Source organism: Canis aureus, chromosome 1 (assembly GCF_053574225.1).
Source record: "Canis aureus isolate CA01 chromosome 1, VMU_Caureus_v.1.0, whole genome shotgun sequence".
NCBI classification, from domain to species: domain Eukaryota; kingdom Metazoa; phylum Chordata; class Mammalia; order Carnivora; family Canidae; genus Canis; species Canis aureus.
Genome location: NC_135611.1, coordinates 82,379,971 through 82,398,006, shown reverse-complemented (window position 1 = coordinate 82,398,006; position 18,036 = coordinate 82,379,971). Strand labels below are relative to the sequence as shown.

At 37.9% G+C, this 18,036-nt stretch overlaps 1 protein-coding gene across 5 annotated transcripts in view; it reads right to left on the bottom strand.

The window, feature by feature from the left end:
• The window catches only part of PRUNE2 (prune homolog 2 with BCH domain), a 257,322-nt gene that overhangs the window by 183,017 nt on the left and 56,269 nt on the right, over nucleotides 1-18,036 (bottom strand). For all 5 annotated transcript variants that reach the window (XM_077906451.1, XM_077906426.1, XM_077906434.1 and 2 more), the window contains exons 5-6: nucleotides 4,255-4,407; nucleotides 1,450-1,544 (exon numbers count right to left, since the gene is read on the bottom strand). In XM_077906451.1, the coding sequence (XP_077762577.1) occupies nucleotides 1,450-1,544; nucleotides 4,255-4,407 (248 nt within the window). The remainder of the gene's footprint in view (nucleotides 1-1,449; nucleotides 1,545-4,254; nucleotides 4,408-18,036) is intronic.

Sequence of the window (18,036 nt, the reverse complement as noted above, 5' to 3'; positions counted from 1 at the left end):
TAAAATAATTTGCTAACTGCAGACAGTTCCCTAAGCAATTACAAGATGCTCTATGTTAATTTAGAAAGGAATTCCAAACAAGGCATTTAAAACCTAATAAGATGCCATTAAGTGAAGGGAGACAGGGGAGGGGGAGAGGAGACAGAAAACCCTAAGGCTTGAACTAGGAGAAATGATTCTCTGAGCTACTGACCCTTGCAAGATCCATGTTTTCCTTGGATTTCTATACACAAAGCAGATTTCTAATTGAAGCTGATTATCTAGTTACTACATCCCAAATTACATGTATTTCTTGTGTTGAGTCACATCAACATCTAATTATAGGGAGCATCTAGCAATTTGAAAGTCCATAGAAACAACTGTGTCAGTTTACCAACTACCTACAATGAGAATGTGCTCAATAAACTACAAGGTATGATGTAACCACCAAATGTGATTCCCTCTAGTAACAACAATCTGCTTCTGGGTACTCATATGGATCTATGACCTGAATTACTATTTCAAGCAACTGGAATTAAATTTTTCAAAGAAATTACAGGGAAAATCACCTGCTTTACTCATGGGTTTTCTGAGTCATGGACACCCCATACATGCCTGCTATTCCCTAGAAGTATATACATTGATATCATCATCAACATCATAAGGTAAGTGAAAAAAAATGCTGATACACAATTCTAAAAGCCAAAATATGAATTGCTATACAGCAATTTTTATCTCCATAAACTTGAGAGCTCAGTGCCTCAACCAAGACAATATAATAGTATAGAAATATGTAGACTTCGGCATGGCACAAATGTGTTTCTGTAAAATATCATCCCCATTAGTTAGGTTAATTAAGATTAACATACAAGTCATTGAAAACCCCCAAAGTAGAAAAAGGATAATTTACCAAGGAAACACACAATGACAAGAGTAATATTCACTCTGAGTCATTCATTTAACAGATTGGAAAGAGAGTTTTATGAATACTTGAACTGCCACCATTGATTACTAAAAATGACATGCATCCAAACAGCCTACAAGGGCCAAAGGACAACTTGTTTTCTTAGAATAGTTCTATGGACAATGTGGGGTGGTTCACCGAAAAACTGGAAGTGAATCCAGTCACGTATATAATCCTTGCTATTAAGCAGACTATACATATGCACACATACAAATGTGAATGCTTGTGTTTTAGGTTTTTTTCTACTGAAATGAATGAAATACCACTTGCCTTGGGAATCCATGTTTGCCATTTTTCACTGACATAGCACAGTGGTTTCATCCAAAATAATAACCCGCATTCCTAGTCAAATATATGATAAAGAAGCATTCATAGCAAAAGAGTAACACTGACTTATGCTGTAGAGAGTTGTACACCAGTTGCTCAGACTGCAATTCTGTAAAATCTGTCATTGCCCAAAAAATCAACCACCAACTAAACAAACTAAAACCCATTCCTACCCTTACCTCGAGGGTCATGCTCACAGTACTAATGGCCACTTTTATTTCTCCATCTGACAGTTCCTTTAGATCTTTCAGCATCATCTGTTCAATACTTAAACCTGTAGATGAGAGGGGAAAACATTATGTTACACTTGGGGAACTTTTCTTGGTAACATCAAGGGATTATATAAAGAATTCAGCCTGTTAGTCTCAATACCCACCCCACCCCCCAAGATCTCTTACTCATAATAAATACATATTAAGAAAAAAATCACATGAGTGACAATATTTGCACCAGTTAGGATCCTAGGAGGAAACAGAATTCACCCTCATGATTTAAAAAAAAAAGATTTTTAATAACAGGATACTCACAGATACGTGGGTGGGGCTGAGAAAATGAATAAAAGATGGTGAAGCATTCAGACACTAGCAAAAAGGACACAGGCAAGAAACAGAGACCTGAAAGTACAGAGGAGTAGCTGCCAGAAACTTAGCATCAAATCAGTAAGGAAGCAAGGAAGAAATACTACAGCCTCTCTCTTCCCTTGAAACACACACCCCATGTGTTGCTAACTCTCCTCACCCACCAACCCCAACCAGAAGCCACAGGACTAAATGCTCAGAAGTAAAAGACTCTAGAGGCCCATAGCAGACAGAAGCAGAGAATGGAATGGGAAGAGGTGCACAAATGAGGAAGACCTAGTGTAATCACGCAAACTTGCTAGGTCACACCTCACAAGGCCAAAATTCGTTTTCAGGATGGATTTAGTTGAGCTCCTATATTTTCTAGTGTAATCTTATTCAAAATACACTTTATATATGTAACCCATAAAACTACCATAATTAAATTGGTCACCCTTGTGACCAATTTCTTTGGCAATTGGAGCCACTGGATTCCTTAAATGATGAGAAGAATAATCTGAAATGGCTGAATTATCCAAAACTGCATAGTTTGAGTCAGCTGACAATGCGCTTCAGTAGAATTTATCTGCAAAAGATAGGAAAAGGTCTGGCTTGACATTTAACTCTCACTCTAGGTTATTATATCTGGTTAGGCCTAACCTCTTGGGGAGAAGACCCATAGTAAAGCCCAGTAGAGAATATATATCCTTCCCAGATGCATGTTTAGATACTAAAGTTGACTGCTTGCCCTCCTAACTTAGAACACTCTGTCAAGCACAGCAGTGTAAGGAACCAGACGAGTACTAAATATTTTTCTTTGGCTTAAAGACTGAAAGGCCACAATGTATCATACTGCAGCATAAAATGATTTATAGAATATACTGTGACATTAAAAGCTTGATCTAGTTGTGGGGCACGGTGTTACATCCGGTTAAGTGCCCAACTCGTGGTTTCAGCTCAGGTCATGATCATGAGATAGAGCTCCAAATAGTGCTGCATGCTCAATGAAGAGTCTGCTTAAGACTCTTTGCCCCTCCCCTCTGTGCACACATTCATGCGTGTACACGCACTATCTCTTTCTCTCAAATAAATCTTAAAAAAAAAAGCTTGGTCTAGTTTTGAAAGTGAACAACAAAATGCATACCGTCGTGCAGCTATACATACATGTATCCATCCACACACATACATTTGTAGCAGATGCATCAATGGCCCCACTCATTCTTCCTTAGGTCTTCCCATCGCAGTGTGGGAAGCATGATGCCCAAACACCAGCACCTGAGTCTCTTCCTAAGGATTTTCTCTAGCCACCAGAGCTTACTCTGGAAATTAACAACTCTTGGAACTAAGTATCTCTCAATAGACCAGTGGTATGTTAGTAAATGTTGAATATTCAGCAATAAAACCTGATTTGTAGTATTTGTTCGTTTCTGTGATGTGAACACTTCCACCATGGCTTCCAAGCTGCTGACCCAACATAACCTAACTCACAAAACTCCTGACAAATTACCAACCAGTCCCCAGAGCTTGAATGGACAAGTTTTAGCACAGCACTGCAACCTTCAGGTGGGATAACAGTGAGGTGCAATTTACATTCTTTTCTTGGGTTCCCTAGCGGGATGAAGGATGACCTCCCACAATGCTAAGCTGCTTGATAAATCACTCCAGTGTTTCTGGGGAGCACCTGCCAGATAAACTACTTTGCCTCGGGCCTGCCCCTGCCCCCGGGGAATTCCAAACTAAGGGAAAAAGTTATGTCAATGTATGGGTTCAAATCCTGGCCTGGTCACTTGCCAGCTGTGTATGTGATTGCAAGAAAGAAAAGCTGCCTTTCTGTGCCTCAGTGTTCACATCTGGAAACTGGGGATAATCATAGCACCGGACTCTCAGGGTTGTCATGAAAGCTCAGTAAGATAATCCATGCAAAGTTATAGCAGCAAAACTGTGTGTGTATCAGGTACTCCTGGAATTATATCTACTTATTATTATTATAAAATGAGTGAGCCAGGAAATCCACTGTCTTAGTAAAGCTGAGATTGAGAGAACAATTTTATCTGCTTAGCTGTCTTCTTTTTTCCTAAAATTAATTGATTTATGAAATCCCATTGTGCTTGACATTGCTCCTGCCACATTCTCAGAATAGAACCAGCTCAGCACAGGGATTTCATGTAATGAGGCATCTGGGGTGCACATTAGACACATGTATTAACCATACATCCAGACACAGAGGCCTCAGAGGAGAGACTGCAGTACAGGCTGCCTGCTTCCAGGTAAGCCAACATTAAGTGCCTGGAAACCTTCCACAAGCACAATCATAGGGAAGAAAATGAAGGCACCCTCAAATTCACTTTCTGGGCCCTGGCAACATGCCATCCCATAAACCATCCCTCCTCAGGAGTTGCAACAGAGCTAAAGAACAGAGTCACTCACCCTGAGCACTGAATTGGGTCTCTTGTAGGACGTTGATAATGTCTTCTCTTGGAGGCAAGCTAGGAAATTTCTCTTCCAAGATAGAGAGAATTTCTTCTTGCTTCTCTGAGATATTCTCGGATTCCATGGTCATCCACTTGAAAAGGATACTACCTAGAAGACATGAATGAAAATGGCCTTAAACTTTCTAGCCAAGCCAGTAAAATCAATGTTTTCTGGCCTCTCGAAAGATACTTCCACTTTCGGTTTGCTGCCTGGACCAGAGGTCTCCAAAGAGTAACATTCAAGAGGCAGTTTTTAGAAAACCCTTCCAATACTATCTGCCCTGCCTCTTTGTTCACCAGATGTTCATCTCTACAACCTGACTATAGCACACTCTGTGGTACAGAATTTATGAGTAAAGAAACAAAATGCATAGCTTTTCCCACACAAACATACAAAAATGATAGGTGTTGTTTTTTTATTTTAGAATGGAATTTAATGGCTAACTTTTCAAATATTAATATTATTTAACATTTCCCTTTAATATTACCTGAAAGAGATCATGGAGGAGACTGTGCCCACTCATCACATTATTGATTTCATATATGAACTTCTTCCTTTTAACAAGCAGATGATTGCAGAGTCCCACTATCATCAGCAAAGCAATCTGACAAGGTCACCACCCGGAGCCCCTTCTCCATCTTCCAGGCACCACACACCGCTTTGAAGTCACCACAGAGTCCTGGCATTTCTATGCACAATCTCACCTTGAAAAGGAGGAGTTACCACCTGTCACATCCCCTTCCTCTGCATTCCGATCCCAGGCTAACATGGAGCCATGGTGGGGGGAAGAAAAGTTTTGTTTAATGATGGATGATTAAACTCTCTAAAAATCCCCACACCTACTGATTAATCAAGGTGTCACCATCTCTCTGGCTTTCAGTGTGGCCTTACTGATAATCATAGGGGGAAGGAAAAGAAAGAGATGGGAATGGAAAAGGAGAAGTGATGTAGTGAGTAAGGCAAAACCATGGTACATGATCTCAACATCTATCCTGAAACCTACATAACCTAGAGATGAGCTCTACACTCTCTATTAAACATCTTGAAAACCCCCATGCAAGTCATCTGGCCTGTTACCACTTGTCCATTTTAAAACAGAAATAATACTGCTTTGCCAGCTTGTAAAGCTATACTGGGCAGCAATGAATGTAAACATCAGAATAAAAAGTAAATAATCCCTCATATATTTAAAACATTCATTCATTCATTCATTCATTCATTCAACGAAGCACTAGGAAGCACCTCCCATGGGCCAGGTGCTGTGCTAGATGCTAATGATTCAAGACTGAAATAGAAACAGTTTTGCCCTGTGAAGCTCAGAGTATTTAGGGGCTACAAACAAGTCAACACATTCAATTTCATTATTCAGGGGATAAGAAATATCATTGGGGGAATATAGAGCACTCCAGAACTAGGCCAGAATTTAGGAGTCAAAAAAAAGTTTTGTAGAGAGAGTTAACTTTAGCTGAGACTTGAAAGATATCTTAAGGTGAAAGAAAAGTATGAAGATCTCAAGTCAGGTAGACCATGTGTGAAGGCACTGAGGTGGGAGAGTCTCTGGTCTCGTCAATGAACAGCAAGCAATTAATGCAAACCAGATAGAATCACTTTAGAAAAAAAAATTGGAAAATTTGGTTGGAGAAGTGGATAGTGGTAAGGTCATGAAGGGCCTTACAAGCCATTTTAAAGTTTGTCTTTTATATTCTAAAGGAAATAGAGAGACATTAAAGAGTTTGAAGCAGTGAGAGGCACCTGGCTGGCTCAGTCAGTGGAGCACGCAACTCTTGATCTCAGAGTTGTGAGTTTGAGCCCCATGTTAGTCCTAGAGTTTACTTTTATAAAAGAGTTTAAGTTGCAAGGGATAACATGCTCACATTTATGTTTTATAAGGATCCCTCCAGCTACCATGCAGAGAATGAATTAGGACATATCGGGAGAATTAGAAAGCCATTTTTTAAAAGATTTTATTTATTTATTTATTTATTTATTTATTTATTTATTTATTTAAGAGAGAGAAAGAGACAGAGAGCACTAGCAGGGGAGAGGGAGAAGCAGACTCCTGCTGAACTGGGAGCCCAATGTGGGACTCCATCCCATGACCCCAAGGTCATAACCTGAGCTGAAGGCAGATATTTAACCAGCTGAGCCACCCAGGTACCCTAGAAAGCCATTTTAAATGAGAATTAAGGAAGGAGCAATCAGCATGTGGAGAAGTGAGCAGATTCGAGACAAATTATCATTTAAAGGCAGAGAGTAGCCAACTGGACTCTGAGCATACCCTTCAGTCTGACAATCACTGATGCAAAATTCAAAACATAAAGATGGTTTTTCCAATCTTTGTTAAGGCAATGGTGAATCTGAATTTCAAATAAAGACCCTCATATGCTTCTGGCTCTGATAAACTATCTGTACCAAGAACAAGGAGAAAAGCTAGATAAATAATAATAACAACAAAAAATCTTTGATGGTGTCAGACTGCTACCCAGGTGACTATCTTAAAAGTTAAGATCCTGGAGAGAAGGTAAGTGCAAAAAGGTGAAGCCCACATCTAGTGTGGTTGTTCCTCTCTAATTGGTAATTCATAATTTGTAGCCAACGAGATAAGAAGGTTCATAGATCTAACAACTGTTTCACAGAAATAGTGAGACAAAAATTGAAGTGTAGGGATCTCTACAGAAAAAGGGTCTTGGTTAAATAACCCAGGTTTTAAGAGGAGGCCCCAGAGAGTTATACCCTAGGATAGAGAGAGGTTGGAGAACGATGGTCTGCAGGGTAAATCTGGCCCAATGCCAAATATTATAAATAAAAGTTTTATTGGAATAAAACCACACTTATATTATTTACGGATTTCTTGTGTGCTACAATGATAGAGTGAGTAGTTGCAACAGAGACTGTAGGCCTGCAAAGCCTAAACTATTTACTATCTGACCATATACAGATAAAGTGTGTTGACCTCCACCATAGCAGAAGGATGAAGCAAAGATAGATTAATCTTCATGATGACTGAAATCCTGATTCAAATCAACTCAAACACAAAATAGATTACGTTTATCTGATACTCTTAATTGCCTCTGAGATGCAAAAGTAAACCCTCTCTAGATCTCATCAACCACACTCATTGTCTCTACATTTTTCATGTATGTTATTCAACAATCAATAAAAAATTACCAAACATTAAAAACATATGACCTTGGGATCCCTGGGTGGCTCAGCGGTTTAGTGCCACCTGCAGCCCAGGCATGATCCTGGAGTCCCGGGATCGAGTTCCACATCAGGATCCCTGCATGGAGCCTGCTTCTAACCTCTGCCTGTGTCTCTACCTCTCTCTCTCTCTCTCTCTCTCTTTCTGATGTGTGTGTGTCTCTCTCATGAATAAATAAACAAAATCTTAAAAAAAATAAATAAAAACATACGACCAAATGACTGAAAACTCTAGAGGGGGGGAAAAAACTCATGAGAAAAAGAATGGAAACAGAACCAGAGGAGATTAAAAAGAAAGTAGATGGAAAATTGCAGTAGAGAGAATCTATAAATAAAATATTCAAAAGAAATTTTTATTTTTTAATTTTTAAAAAATTTTATTTATTTATTTATGAGAGACAGAGAGAGAGAGAGAGAGAGGCAGAGACACAGGCAGAGGGAGAAGCAGGCTCCATGCAGGACCCCAATGTGGGACTCGATTCTGGGACTCCAGGATCATGTTCTGGGCTGAAGGCAGGTGCTAAACCGCTGAGCCACTCAAGGATCCCCAAAAGAAAATTTTAAACTGTAAATTTAATAATTGAATTTAAGACTCCAAAAATGTGTTTCATAATGGATTAAATATACTGAGGAGAAGATTAGTAAATTGCAAAATATGTCAGAAGAAAATATCCATCCTGATGTATGGAGAGAAAAAGACAGGAAAAATATAGAGATAAGCATAAGAAATCCAAGGAGCATGGCAAAAAGGTCTAACATGCGTGCAATAGGAGTTTCCCTTGGGGAAGAAAGAAAATGGGACTGAAATTATATTTGAAAAGGCAATGGCCAATCACCTTTCAAAATTAATGAAAGCTATCACTCTACCATTCATGTTAAACTATGAACCCAAATCAGGATAAATGCAAAGAAAAGGCCCTCTAGGCACATGACCCTAAAACTGCTAAAAACTGTAGAGAATAAAAATCTTCAATCAATCAGAGAAAAAGGAGTTTGACTGTCAAAGGAACAAAAATAAAACTGACCTTATCAGAAATAATGAAAGTCAAGGAATGGAATTATCTTCAAAGTGTGGATATAAAATAAGTGCTGTTCTAAAATTCTATCCTGGGTGAACATAAAAAATGAAGGCAAAAAAAGAAGACATTTCCAGAGAAATAAACTGAAACTGTTTGTCAAGAGGAAACCCACACTAAAAGCAATAGTAAAAGCAGAATAAAACTATGATAGGTGGAAGTAAAGAAATGCAGGAAGGAAAGAAAAACACTGGAGAATGTGAATATGTGGATATGAATAAATCAACATTCACTGTATAAAACAATTTCAATATCTTTTTTAAAGGATTTATCTATTTATTTTAGAAAGGGAGGGGCAGAGGGAGAGAGAGAGAATCTCAAGCAGACTCTATACTGAGCATGGAGCTCTATCTCACAACCCTGAGATCATGACCTGAGCTGAAACCAAGAGTCAGAGGCTTAACCAACTGAGCCACCCAGGAGCCCCCAAACTATGGCAAAATCTTACAGAGTTTTAAATATATGTGTGATTAAAATACATTCCAATAGTAACAAATTTCAGAAGGGACCACATCAAGGCAAATTGTTCTAAAGTTCTTGGATTGCAGGGAAATGGTGAAAATACCAATTTATATGAGATTTTGATTATATGTTATAATCTGTAACTACTAAAATAAGTCTTTAAAATGATTCATATATCACAAGCTTATGTGGGGAAATGTAGTAGCAAAAAAGGTATAACAGTAGTAAAGAAATGAGGAAACGGGGAGAATGTGAGACAAGTTGAAAACAAACAGGAAAATAACAAATTGAAACCCAAATGTAAGTGTAATTATATCAGGTGTGGAGATAATCAGTGTTGCTTGGGTGTAGTTTCAGTGTTGCATGATGAAAAACTTCTAGAGATTGAATGCACAACAGTATGAAAATACTTAACATTACAAAATGTACAATTAAAAATGGTTAACATGATAAATTTAAAGTTACATGTTTTTGCCAATATAAAAAAGACAAAATACTTATATTAAAAGAAAAATTATCAAGCTGAATTTTAAAAGTTGTAAGAGCAAGATACTGTTTGTAAAGCATACCTTACACATAAGGATGTTGAAAGGTTGAAAGTAAAAGGTAGAAAAAACTGTAACATTGGTATAATATACTAATATCAGATGAAGTAGACTATAAGGCAAAAAGAATTTCTTGACATTAAGATGATTTTTTTACTATTAAATAGTCAATCCTCAGAATAATATAGTATTGTATTTAATACTATTAAATGTAAATCCCAAATTTATATGTGCTAAATAACACAGCTTCATATGCAAAGCAAAAAGTGACAAAACTGGATAAAGAAAGGTAAATGCATAGTCACAGTGGGAAATTTTAAGATGTCCTTTCTCAGCAACTCTAAGAACCAGTAGGAGAAAAATCTGTAAAGATGTAGATTATTTGAGAGCCACCTTCGTGACACAGTCAGTCAAGCATCCAACTAGGTTTCAGTTCAAGTCAGATTGATCTCCCTATGGCTCCATGCTCAATGCTGAGTCTGCTTGATTTTCTCTCTCCCTCTGCCCTGCTCCATCTCTAAAATAAATAAATATATCTTAAAAAAAAAAAAAGATACAGAATATTTGAGCAACATGAGTAACAAACTTGACCTAACCGGCATATATTGAACATTGTCATCAACAATGGTGGACTATACTTTCTTGTCTAGCACAGATAAGACATTAATTCAACTAACCATTTGTTGAGGCATAAATCAAGTCTTTTTTTTTTTTTAACACATCTCTGTATTTATATATTAGATACAGGCATGGGGTGGATAGGGCACCAGGCTCTCCTTGTCTCCCCAGCTCCACTTCTGTTCACCCACAGAGGCAGGAGGGGGTGTTAGATGTGGCAGCGTTTGGGGAGAATCAAGTCTTAACAAATTTCAAAAGACTGCAATCACAGAATTATATTCTATAGCCACCAGGATGATAATCTGGAAAATAGTAATAGAACAAAACTAGAAAATTCTCAAAATTTGCAAATTAAACAATGCACTTCTAACTCATGGTAAAAGAAATCACAACATAATTAGAATGTATTTTAATTGAATAATAATGAAAATATGACATTTAAACTTGTGGAACACAACTGGAGCTATGCTATGGGGAAAGATATCTTTAAAAGCATCAGATATTAAAAAAAAACAGCAAATATTCAACTAAAAAATGTAGAAGAAAAGATATAATTAAATATATAAATATATCGGGATCCCTGGGTGGCACAGCGGTTTGGCGCCTGCCTTTGGTCCAGGGCGCGATCCTGGAGACCTGGGATCGAATCCCACGCCGGGCTTCTGGTGCATGGAGCCTGCTTCTCCCTCTGCCTGTGTCTCTGCCTCTCCCTCTCTCTCTGTGTGACTATCATAAATAAATATAAATTTTAAAAATATATATATAAATATATAACTTACATATTTATATAATACATAATATGACAATTATATAATAAATTTTATAATTTCTATAAAAATATAAATATTTTGAAAACCACTTAAGAAAAAAGAATGAGGGGGATCCCTGGGTGACTCAGCGGTTTAGTGCTTGCCTTCGGCCCAGGGCGTGATCCTGGAGACCTGGGATCGAGTCCCACATCAGTCTCCCTACATGGAGCCTGCTTCTCCCTCTGCCTGTGACTCTGCCTCTCTCTCTCTCTGTGTCTCATGAATAAATAAATAAAATCTTTATTAAAAAAGAAAAAAAGAATGAAACAAAGCAAAATTTATCAAAATGAGGAATGAAATGGTGACATACTACAGATTCTAATGACACTAAGAACAAACTGTAAGAGATTATAAAATTCTGCTGAAAATACTTCTGAAAAAAACTCAACTTCTCAAAACTGGCAAGCCAGAAATTTAAAATCTGGATGGTTTTGTAGCTACTTAAAAATGAATCCATTAGGGGCACCTGGCTGGCTAAAAGAGGAGAGTGTGTGACTTTTGATCTTAGGGTCATGAGTTTGAGGCCTACATTGGGAGCTGAATTTACTTAATTAAAAATGATTCCATTAAATTTAATATCCATAGTTTCAAACTTTAAAGATATATATCAATTTTTAACACAAATTCTTCCAAAGAATAGAGAGAACACTTTCCAACTTATTTTCTGAACCTAGCCTAATCTCAATACCAATATCCAACAGGGACATTGCAAGAAAAAAGAAGTAAAGGCAAGTCTCTTTTATAAACATAGCAAAAAACAAAAACAAAAACAAAACCCTTAAAACTAATTCCAAATAAAATTAGCAATATATTATAGGTTATTATATAGTCACCAAGTAGGGATATCCTAGGAATTAAAAGACAAATTAACAATCAAAAATCAATCAATATCATTCACCACATTAATAGAAGAAAAAATCATTATGATAATCTCAGGTGATGTCAAGTAATAAAACTACTTCATAAAATTCAAGATTGAATCATTACATAAAATCTCAGCCAAGTAGAAATAGAACACAACTTCCTTAATTTGATGAAAGGCATTTATGAAAACCAAACAAAGAAAGCAAACCTTGTATTTAACTGTGAGGTATTGAAAGACTTCCACCTCAAATCAGGAATGAGGCAGAGATGACATGCCTGCTATTACTATTTCTATTCAACACTGTACTGTGAACCCCAGCCAGAGCAATGAAGCAAGCAAAAGAAGTAAAATGTATAAGGAAAGGAAAAGGAAAGGAAAAGAAGATATAAAAATTGTAATTTTTCATAGACTATAGATTTGTGTATATAAAAAACTCAAAAGAACCTATAAATGAGCTCAACATAGTAGGTAAATTTAGCAAGGGTGCTTGATATAAGCTTAATAATACAAAACCTGTATTTCTATAAGCAATCATAATTAAAAATTGAATTTTAAAATAAAAAAACTGTAATAGCATCAAAATGTAAGATCTTTAGGAAAAAATTCACAAAAAATGTGCCTGGCTTATAGTCAAACCAAGAATCCATTTTCTTTGATTTGAGGATCTTAATTTTAAAAAACATAAAATAGAAGTGCAGTATTCAGAAATTAATCTAACAGACACTGCACTAACCAGAGTCTTGCAGAATAATTCAATGAAAGACACTTCTGACATTGATTTATGATTGTGACTTGACAGAAAGAAGATGGTACACTGATATAAGTGGGGGAAAAATAACTCCAAAAGATGCTCACCATACTCCGAGTTGTTTTTACTGCAAAAGAATGGCTATGGCCCAACCCTATTCATGGATTCATCTAAAGCAAATTTTTCTACTTCACATTAAAGACCCGTTTATTTTTCTACTTCACATTAAAGACCCGTTTATCTATATACTTAGTTAAATATCAGTATCAGGATATATAGCAGCCAAAGGCACTCTTAGCAAAATCAAACTTGTTTTTGGAGCAAGAGTTGATTTGGATCTGAGGATTTGTGGATTTGACTTCCAGCAAATTCTGCAGAACTAAAAAAATATTTAAATCTATACACATGTACCCAGCAGTGTCCCTGTTATTCACGGGCCAGGAGGGATTGACAAGAAGCAACAAAGAAAGCAATTATAATAAAATTGTAACAAACATTTCATTCCATTAGAAAAAAAATCAACCACAATGTTCTTTGTTCAAAAGAATGGCAAAGTGAAGGACCTCTTGCCAAAAGCAATTGCAGTACATTAATATTAAACATGATCTAATGAAGTCAGAAGTTGTTTGGGGAAAACATTCACCACAGTAAAGGCATATTCTGCATGATAAATTCTTAGCAGAAAAGAAGGAATTTAAACCTCTTTCCTTGTTTCACTTGGGATCGATTTTTTTTCATACTGGAACAAAAAATACATAAATAAAAGCATGAATCATGGAGGGGGCAGGAGAAGGAAGGAGGGAAAAAAAGATAGAAAATACAACAGCTCACATTTTTGCCTGAAAAGGGACAAAAAAGAAGCGTATTATTCAAGTGCTTAATAATCTTCTATATTTAAAATGTCTGAATTTAAGAATAAGGCTCATCTTGGCACGGCATAAGAACTCTGAGGTTGAGGAATTGTTCTGGTTTTATAACTAGCAAAATAAATAAATAAATAAATAGTAAGTAATCTCTTTCCTCTACCCACAACGCAGATCTTCCCTCTTCCTCAGTAAAACAGGACAGAAGAAATTCCCTTTGGACTTTGTAACCATTTCGGGAGACAGATGATTCACTGGAAGAGGATGATTCCCTCTTTGGGCAGGAGAGGGGAAAAAAAAAAGAAAGGAAGGAAGAAAAAAAAATCTGGCACCAGTTCCTCTCTCATTTGACCTCCTTAAAAGGATCTTTTTTGAAGCTGTTAATCCAGGCTACTAAAATAGCAAGCAACTATTCTTTATTGAAGTTCAGATGGAACTGCCAATAGGAAGGAGGGAGTGTGTTTCTTAAAAACCTCGGGCATGGGTTTTCTGTGTCCTGAGCGATGAACAATCGCCCTCATTTGTTTCACTATTCATATTGTGGCTCTGTCAAGGCCTTATACAAATAAACGTGACAGGCCTTTCAGGGGAGTGTAGTCTTAATGGAAACCCGACTGGTAATCAGTGGCTGCAATCTCATCATGGCCAGCTGGTTCCCAGAAACACGCACGCACAAACACACACACACACACACACACACACACACACACACACACAGGCACACGCCTGCGCGTAAATCCCCAATGCGATGATTCAGCGATTTAATGGACCTTAAATTTGGCAATAGTCTTCTCGTGCACACCTCTGGGGAAATTAAAGAACACAGGTTGAGGATTCTAGTGGGTTCATAATCGTTTGCTTTTGGCAAAAACTCAAGGCAAAACCAAACACCAACTTCAGGCCACTCTGAGTGTATCCAGTGACTTTTAAATAGGTGCAGGTTGCAGCTTGTCTGAAAATGATAACAAAAAGATCATAGAAGCGGAGAGTAGGAAGCTGGGGGAAAAAGGAAGAGCAGGAAGAGATGAAAAAGGAAAGGTGGAAGAGGAGAAAGAAAAAAAAGGGGGATCCCTGGGTGGCTCAGTGGTTTAGCGCCTGCCTTCGGCCCGGGGCGTGGTCCTGAAGTCCCGGGATCGAGTCCCAAAGAACGAGCCACAACAGGGAAAACAGACATGGGGAAGGGGAGAGAAATAAAATGGCATTTCCAAAACTCAGGGTCATTTTCCATCCCATCGGAACGAACACATTCTCTCCTTAGACAAACAACTTCTCACAAATAATTAGAAAGTAATCTATGGAAGTCAATCTGCGTCTTCCAGTTGAAAGTGATGCTAATGATCTGTATCTTGAAATTTCTAAGTTTGAGGTACATCTTATTAAAAGACCACAGCAAGACCTAGCTTTTGTAAGACATATTAATTTAAGGAAACGCAAATTATGTGGACTTCATTAAATCCTCTGCAAAGTCTGAACACACATCGGCCATGAGTGAGTCACCTGTTGACATTTACCCGTAACTGTCCTGCCAGGGCCCAGAGGGTACAGTGACAAGGGAGATCATTAGAGAAACACAGCAGGTTATTTCTACCCTGGCAACACGATGCCTACTTCTAATTGGTATATAAATGATCTTTTGACGATATCTGTAATAACCAGGTCTACCTCAGTATTTGAATATGATATTCCCCCACACGGCAAACACTAACATATACACCTACAGCTTTAAATATAAGACTACAAAAGATTCCAACATAATTGAATTTAAATATTTGTTTCCTGTATTGAGAGAAAAACAGCAACATGTAGAGAAAAGAAATTTAGAACAGAAAATCAGGTTTCTAGACTAAGAGTGAAGTTGATTAAAACGACATCCCACTAATTGGGGAGTGGGAAGTATCTGACACTCTGCGCTCAGTTCCCACATCAACTGCTACTACATATGTGGGAGGGTGTCTATGACATTATTATGGGAATTTTCCAGAAGATTGATACAAGGGAAAACGACATTAGACTTAGATTTCTTTTGAAAATGAGGAACTGATATGTGTATTTGTTTTAGAAATGATATAAATATTACAGTTAGTTTGGTTTCTATTTTTTCAGTGGCTCCAGGAGGCTCACATGCCAAGTTTTAGATTGAATACTATTACTTCAGGTAATACTTACTCTATCTTGATCTTATCCCTTCCTTGGCACATTTTTGTTTTTCCTGATGCCGACTTTTTTTCCCTGTTTTATTATATTTGCATGCATTTTTGTAAGCCATTTCAAATACTCTATGCAAGAAGAAAGGACATGAATACTAGATATATAATTGATGACTGACTTATGCAAATAGATACTACATTTATTGATTGATTGATTTCATTTATTTAGAGAGAGCACACACATGTCTGGAGGAGAGGGGCAGAGGAGGAGAGAGAAAGAGAGCATCTCAAGCAGACTTCACACTGAGCACAGAGCACATCGCAGGGTTCGATGTCAAAATCCTGAGAGCCTGATCTGAGCCAAAATAAAGAGTCAGATGCTCAACCAACTGAGGTACCCAGGTGCCCCAATACTGTATTTAATATAAATATAGACTTCTAATAACAACAAGAGTATAACTATATGATAATATGCAAAACAGGCAAAACCAATTCGTGGCATGGGTAGTGAAACTATAAAGGAAAGCAAGGAAATGTGCCATAAAAATCAGACTGGTTATCTTTCATTAAGGAGAAACTGAGTAGTGATGAGAAGGGGCACAATGAGGTCTTCTTGTTCTATTTCTTTACCTCAGTAATTGTTAAAAGGATGTCCCTTTTGTGATAATTCACTGAGCTTTATATTTATGTTTTCTTTTCTTTTCTGTGTATTATACTCCATTAAAGGGTTAAAATTATATATACAGGGATGCCTGGGTAGCTCAGTCAGTTAAGCATCTGCCTTCAGCTCAGGTCAGGATCTCAGGGTCCTGGGATAGAGTCCCACCTCCATCTTTCTATTAAGTGGGGAGTCTGCTTCACCCTCTCCCCCTCTCCCGCTCTTGCTTGAGTTCTTTCTCTTTCTCTCTCAAATAAATAAATAAAACCTTTTTAAAAAGTATATATATAAATAATATACACATAAATACACATAAATAACCAAAAGATGAAAATACAAAGGCTTTTAAAATAACAGAACAAATTCTAATAGGATTTCTTTAAAGCTAAAAGAGAAAAAATAAGAAGAGGGTTTATTATTGGAAAGGACAAAATCCAAATTCTGGACATTAAGAACTAGGGGTGGGGGCACCTGGATGGCTCAGTGGTTGGGCATCTGCCTTTGGCTCAGGTCCTGATCCCGGGGTCCTGGGATCAAGTCCCATGTTGGGCTTCCTGCATCAGACTCCCCACAGACAGCCTGCTTCTCCCTCTGCCTATGTCTCTGCCTCTCTGTGTCTCTCATAAATAAGTGAATAAATTCTTTAAAAAAAAAAAACACTGGAGAGATGGGCAAGAATGAAATGGATATTATCATTTCACAGAACTAAATCAATACAATCATAAGAGTAGAAAGTATTTGCATTATCGTGCATAATCCATTTTATGGGTGTATTTATTGAGAGTCTACTATGTGGCAGGCTCTGATCCAGGCATCAGAGACACATCGGTGGAGCAGTGAACAAAACAAAGCTTCCTCATGAAGCTTGTATTCTGGAGTGAAGGAGCAAAAGGGAGGAAAAAAGTTGTGATAGACTGAAAGATGAGTAGATAGAGAGGAATAAGCATTCCAGAAGGAAGGGACAACTTACATAGCTCCTCAAGAGTGGAGTCTGGCATGTTTGAAAGACCAAAGGGCCCCTTTCCCTGGAACACTCAAAGGGAAAAGATAGGAGGGAATACGTGATGTCAGGGCAGGCAGGGGAGGGGTCATATCGTAGACTGGGGGCTCAGGGATGATGCTTGGATTTTGAGTGTGATGGGTTTTAAGCAGGAGATTGACACAACTGGTTTGTACTTTTAAATAGCCATTCTGACTACTTCATAAACAATAGATTTTATGAAGGAGAGAGGGCAACACTCAGACAACCACTGCATTAGTGGAAGAGAGGGAGAATGGCAGCTCCAACTGCATCACCTGCAGTGATCAAGGGAGAATGGACAGATTCTGGTTAAGTTGTAGATGGAGAGTCAGCAGGACTGGATGACAGATCAATATGGGAGGAAATGAAATAGAAAGGATCAACTATCTTAGACTGTGGCTGGGGTAAAGGGTGGTGGCTGGCAGTGCCTTCTACTGACAGGGGAAAGCTGAGACAAAAGCAGCTTTGGAGGTACAGGGTACTAAAGGGGGTCCATTCCAGCCAGGCTAAGGCGAGCCATGCATGTGAAGATGTCACATGGGCACTGCAGACAAACCAGGGATGATAAAGAGAGGTCTAAAATCTCAGAACGAAATGAAGTCACTTAAGGATAGTGTGTAGACAAGAAACAGACTCCTAACTACAGAGAAAAAACTGATGGTTACCGGGGGTAGGGGAATGAGCAATGGGGGAAGTAGGCAATGGGGATTCGGCAGTGCATCTG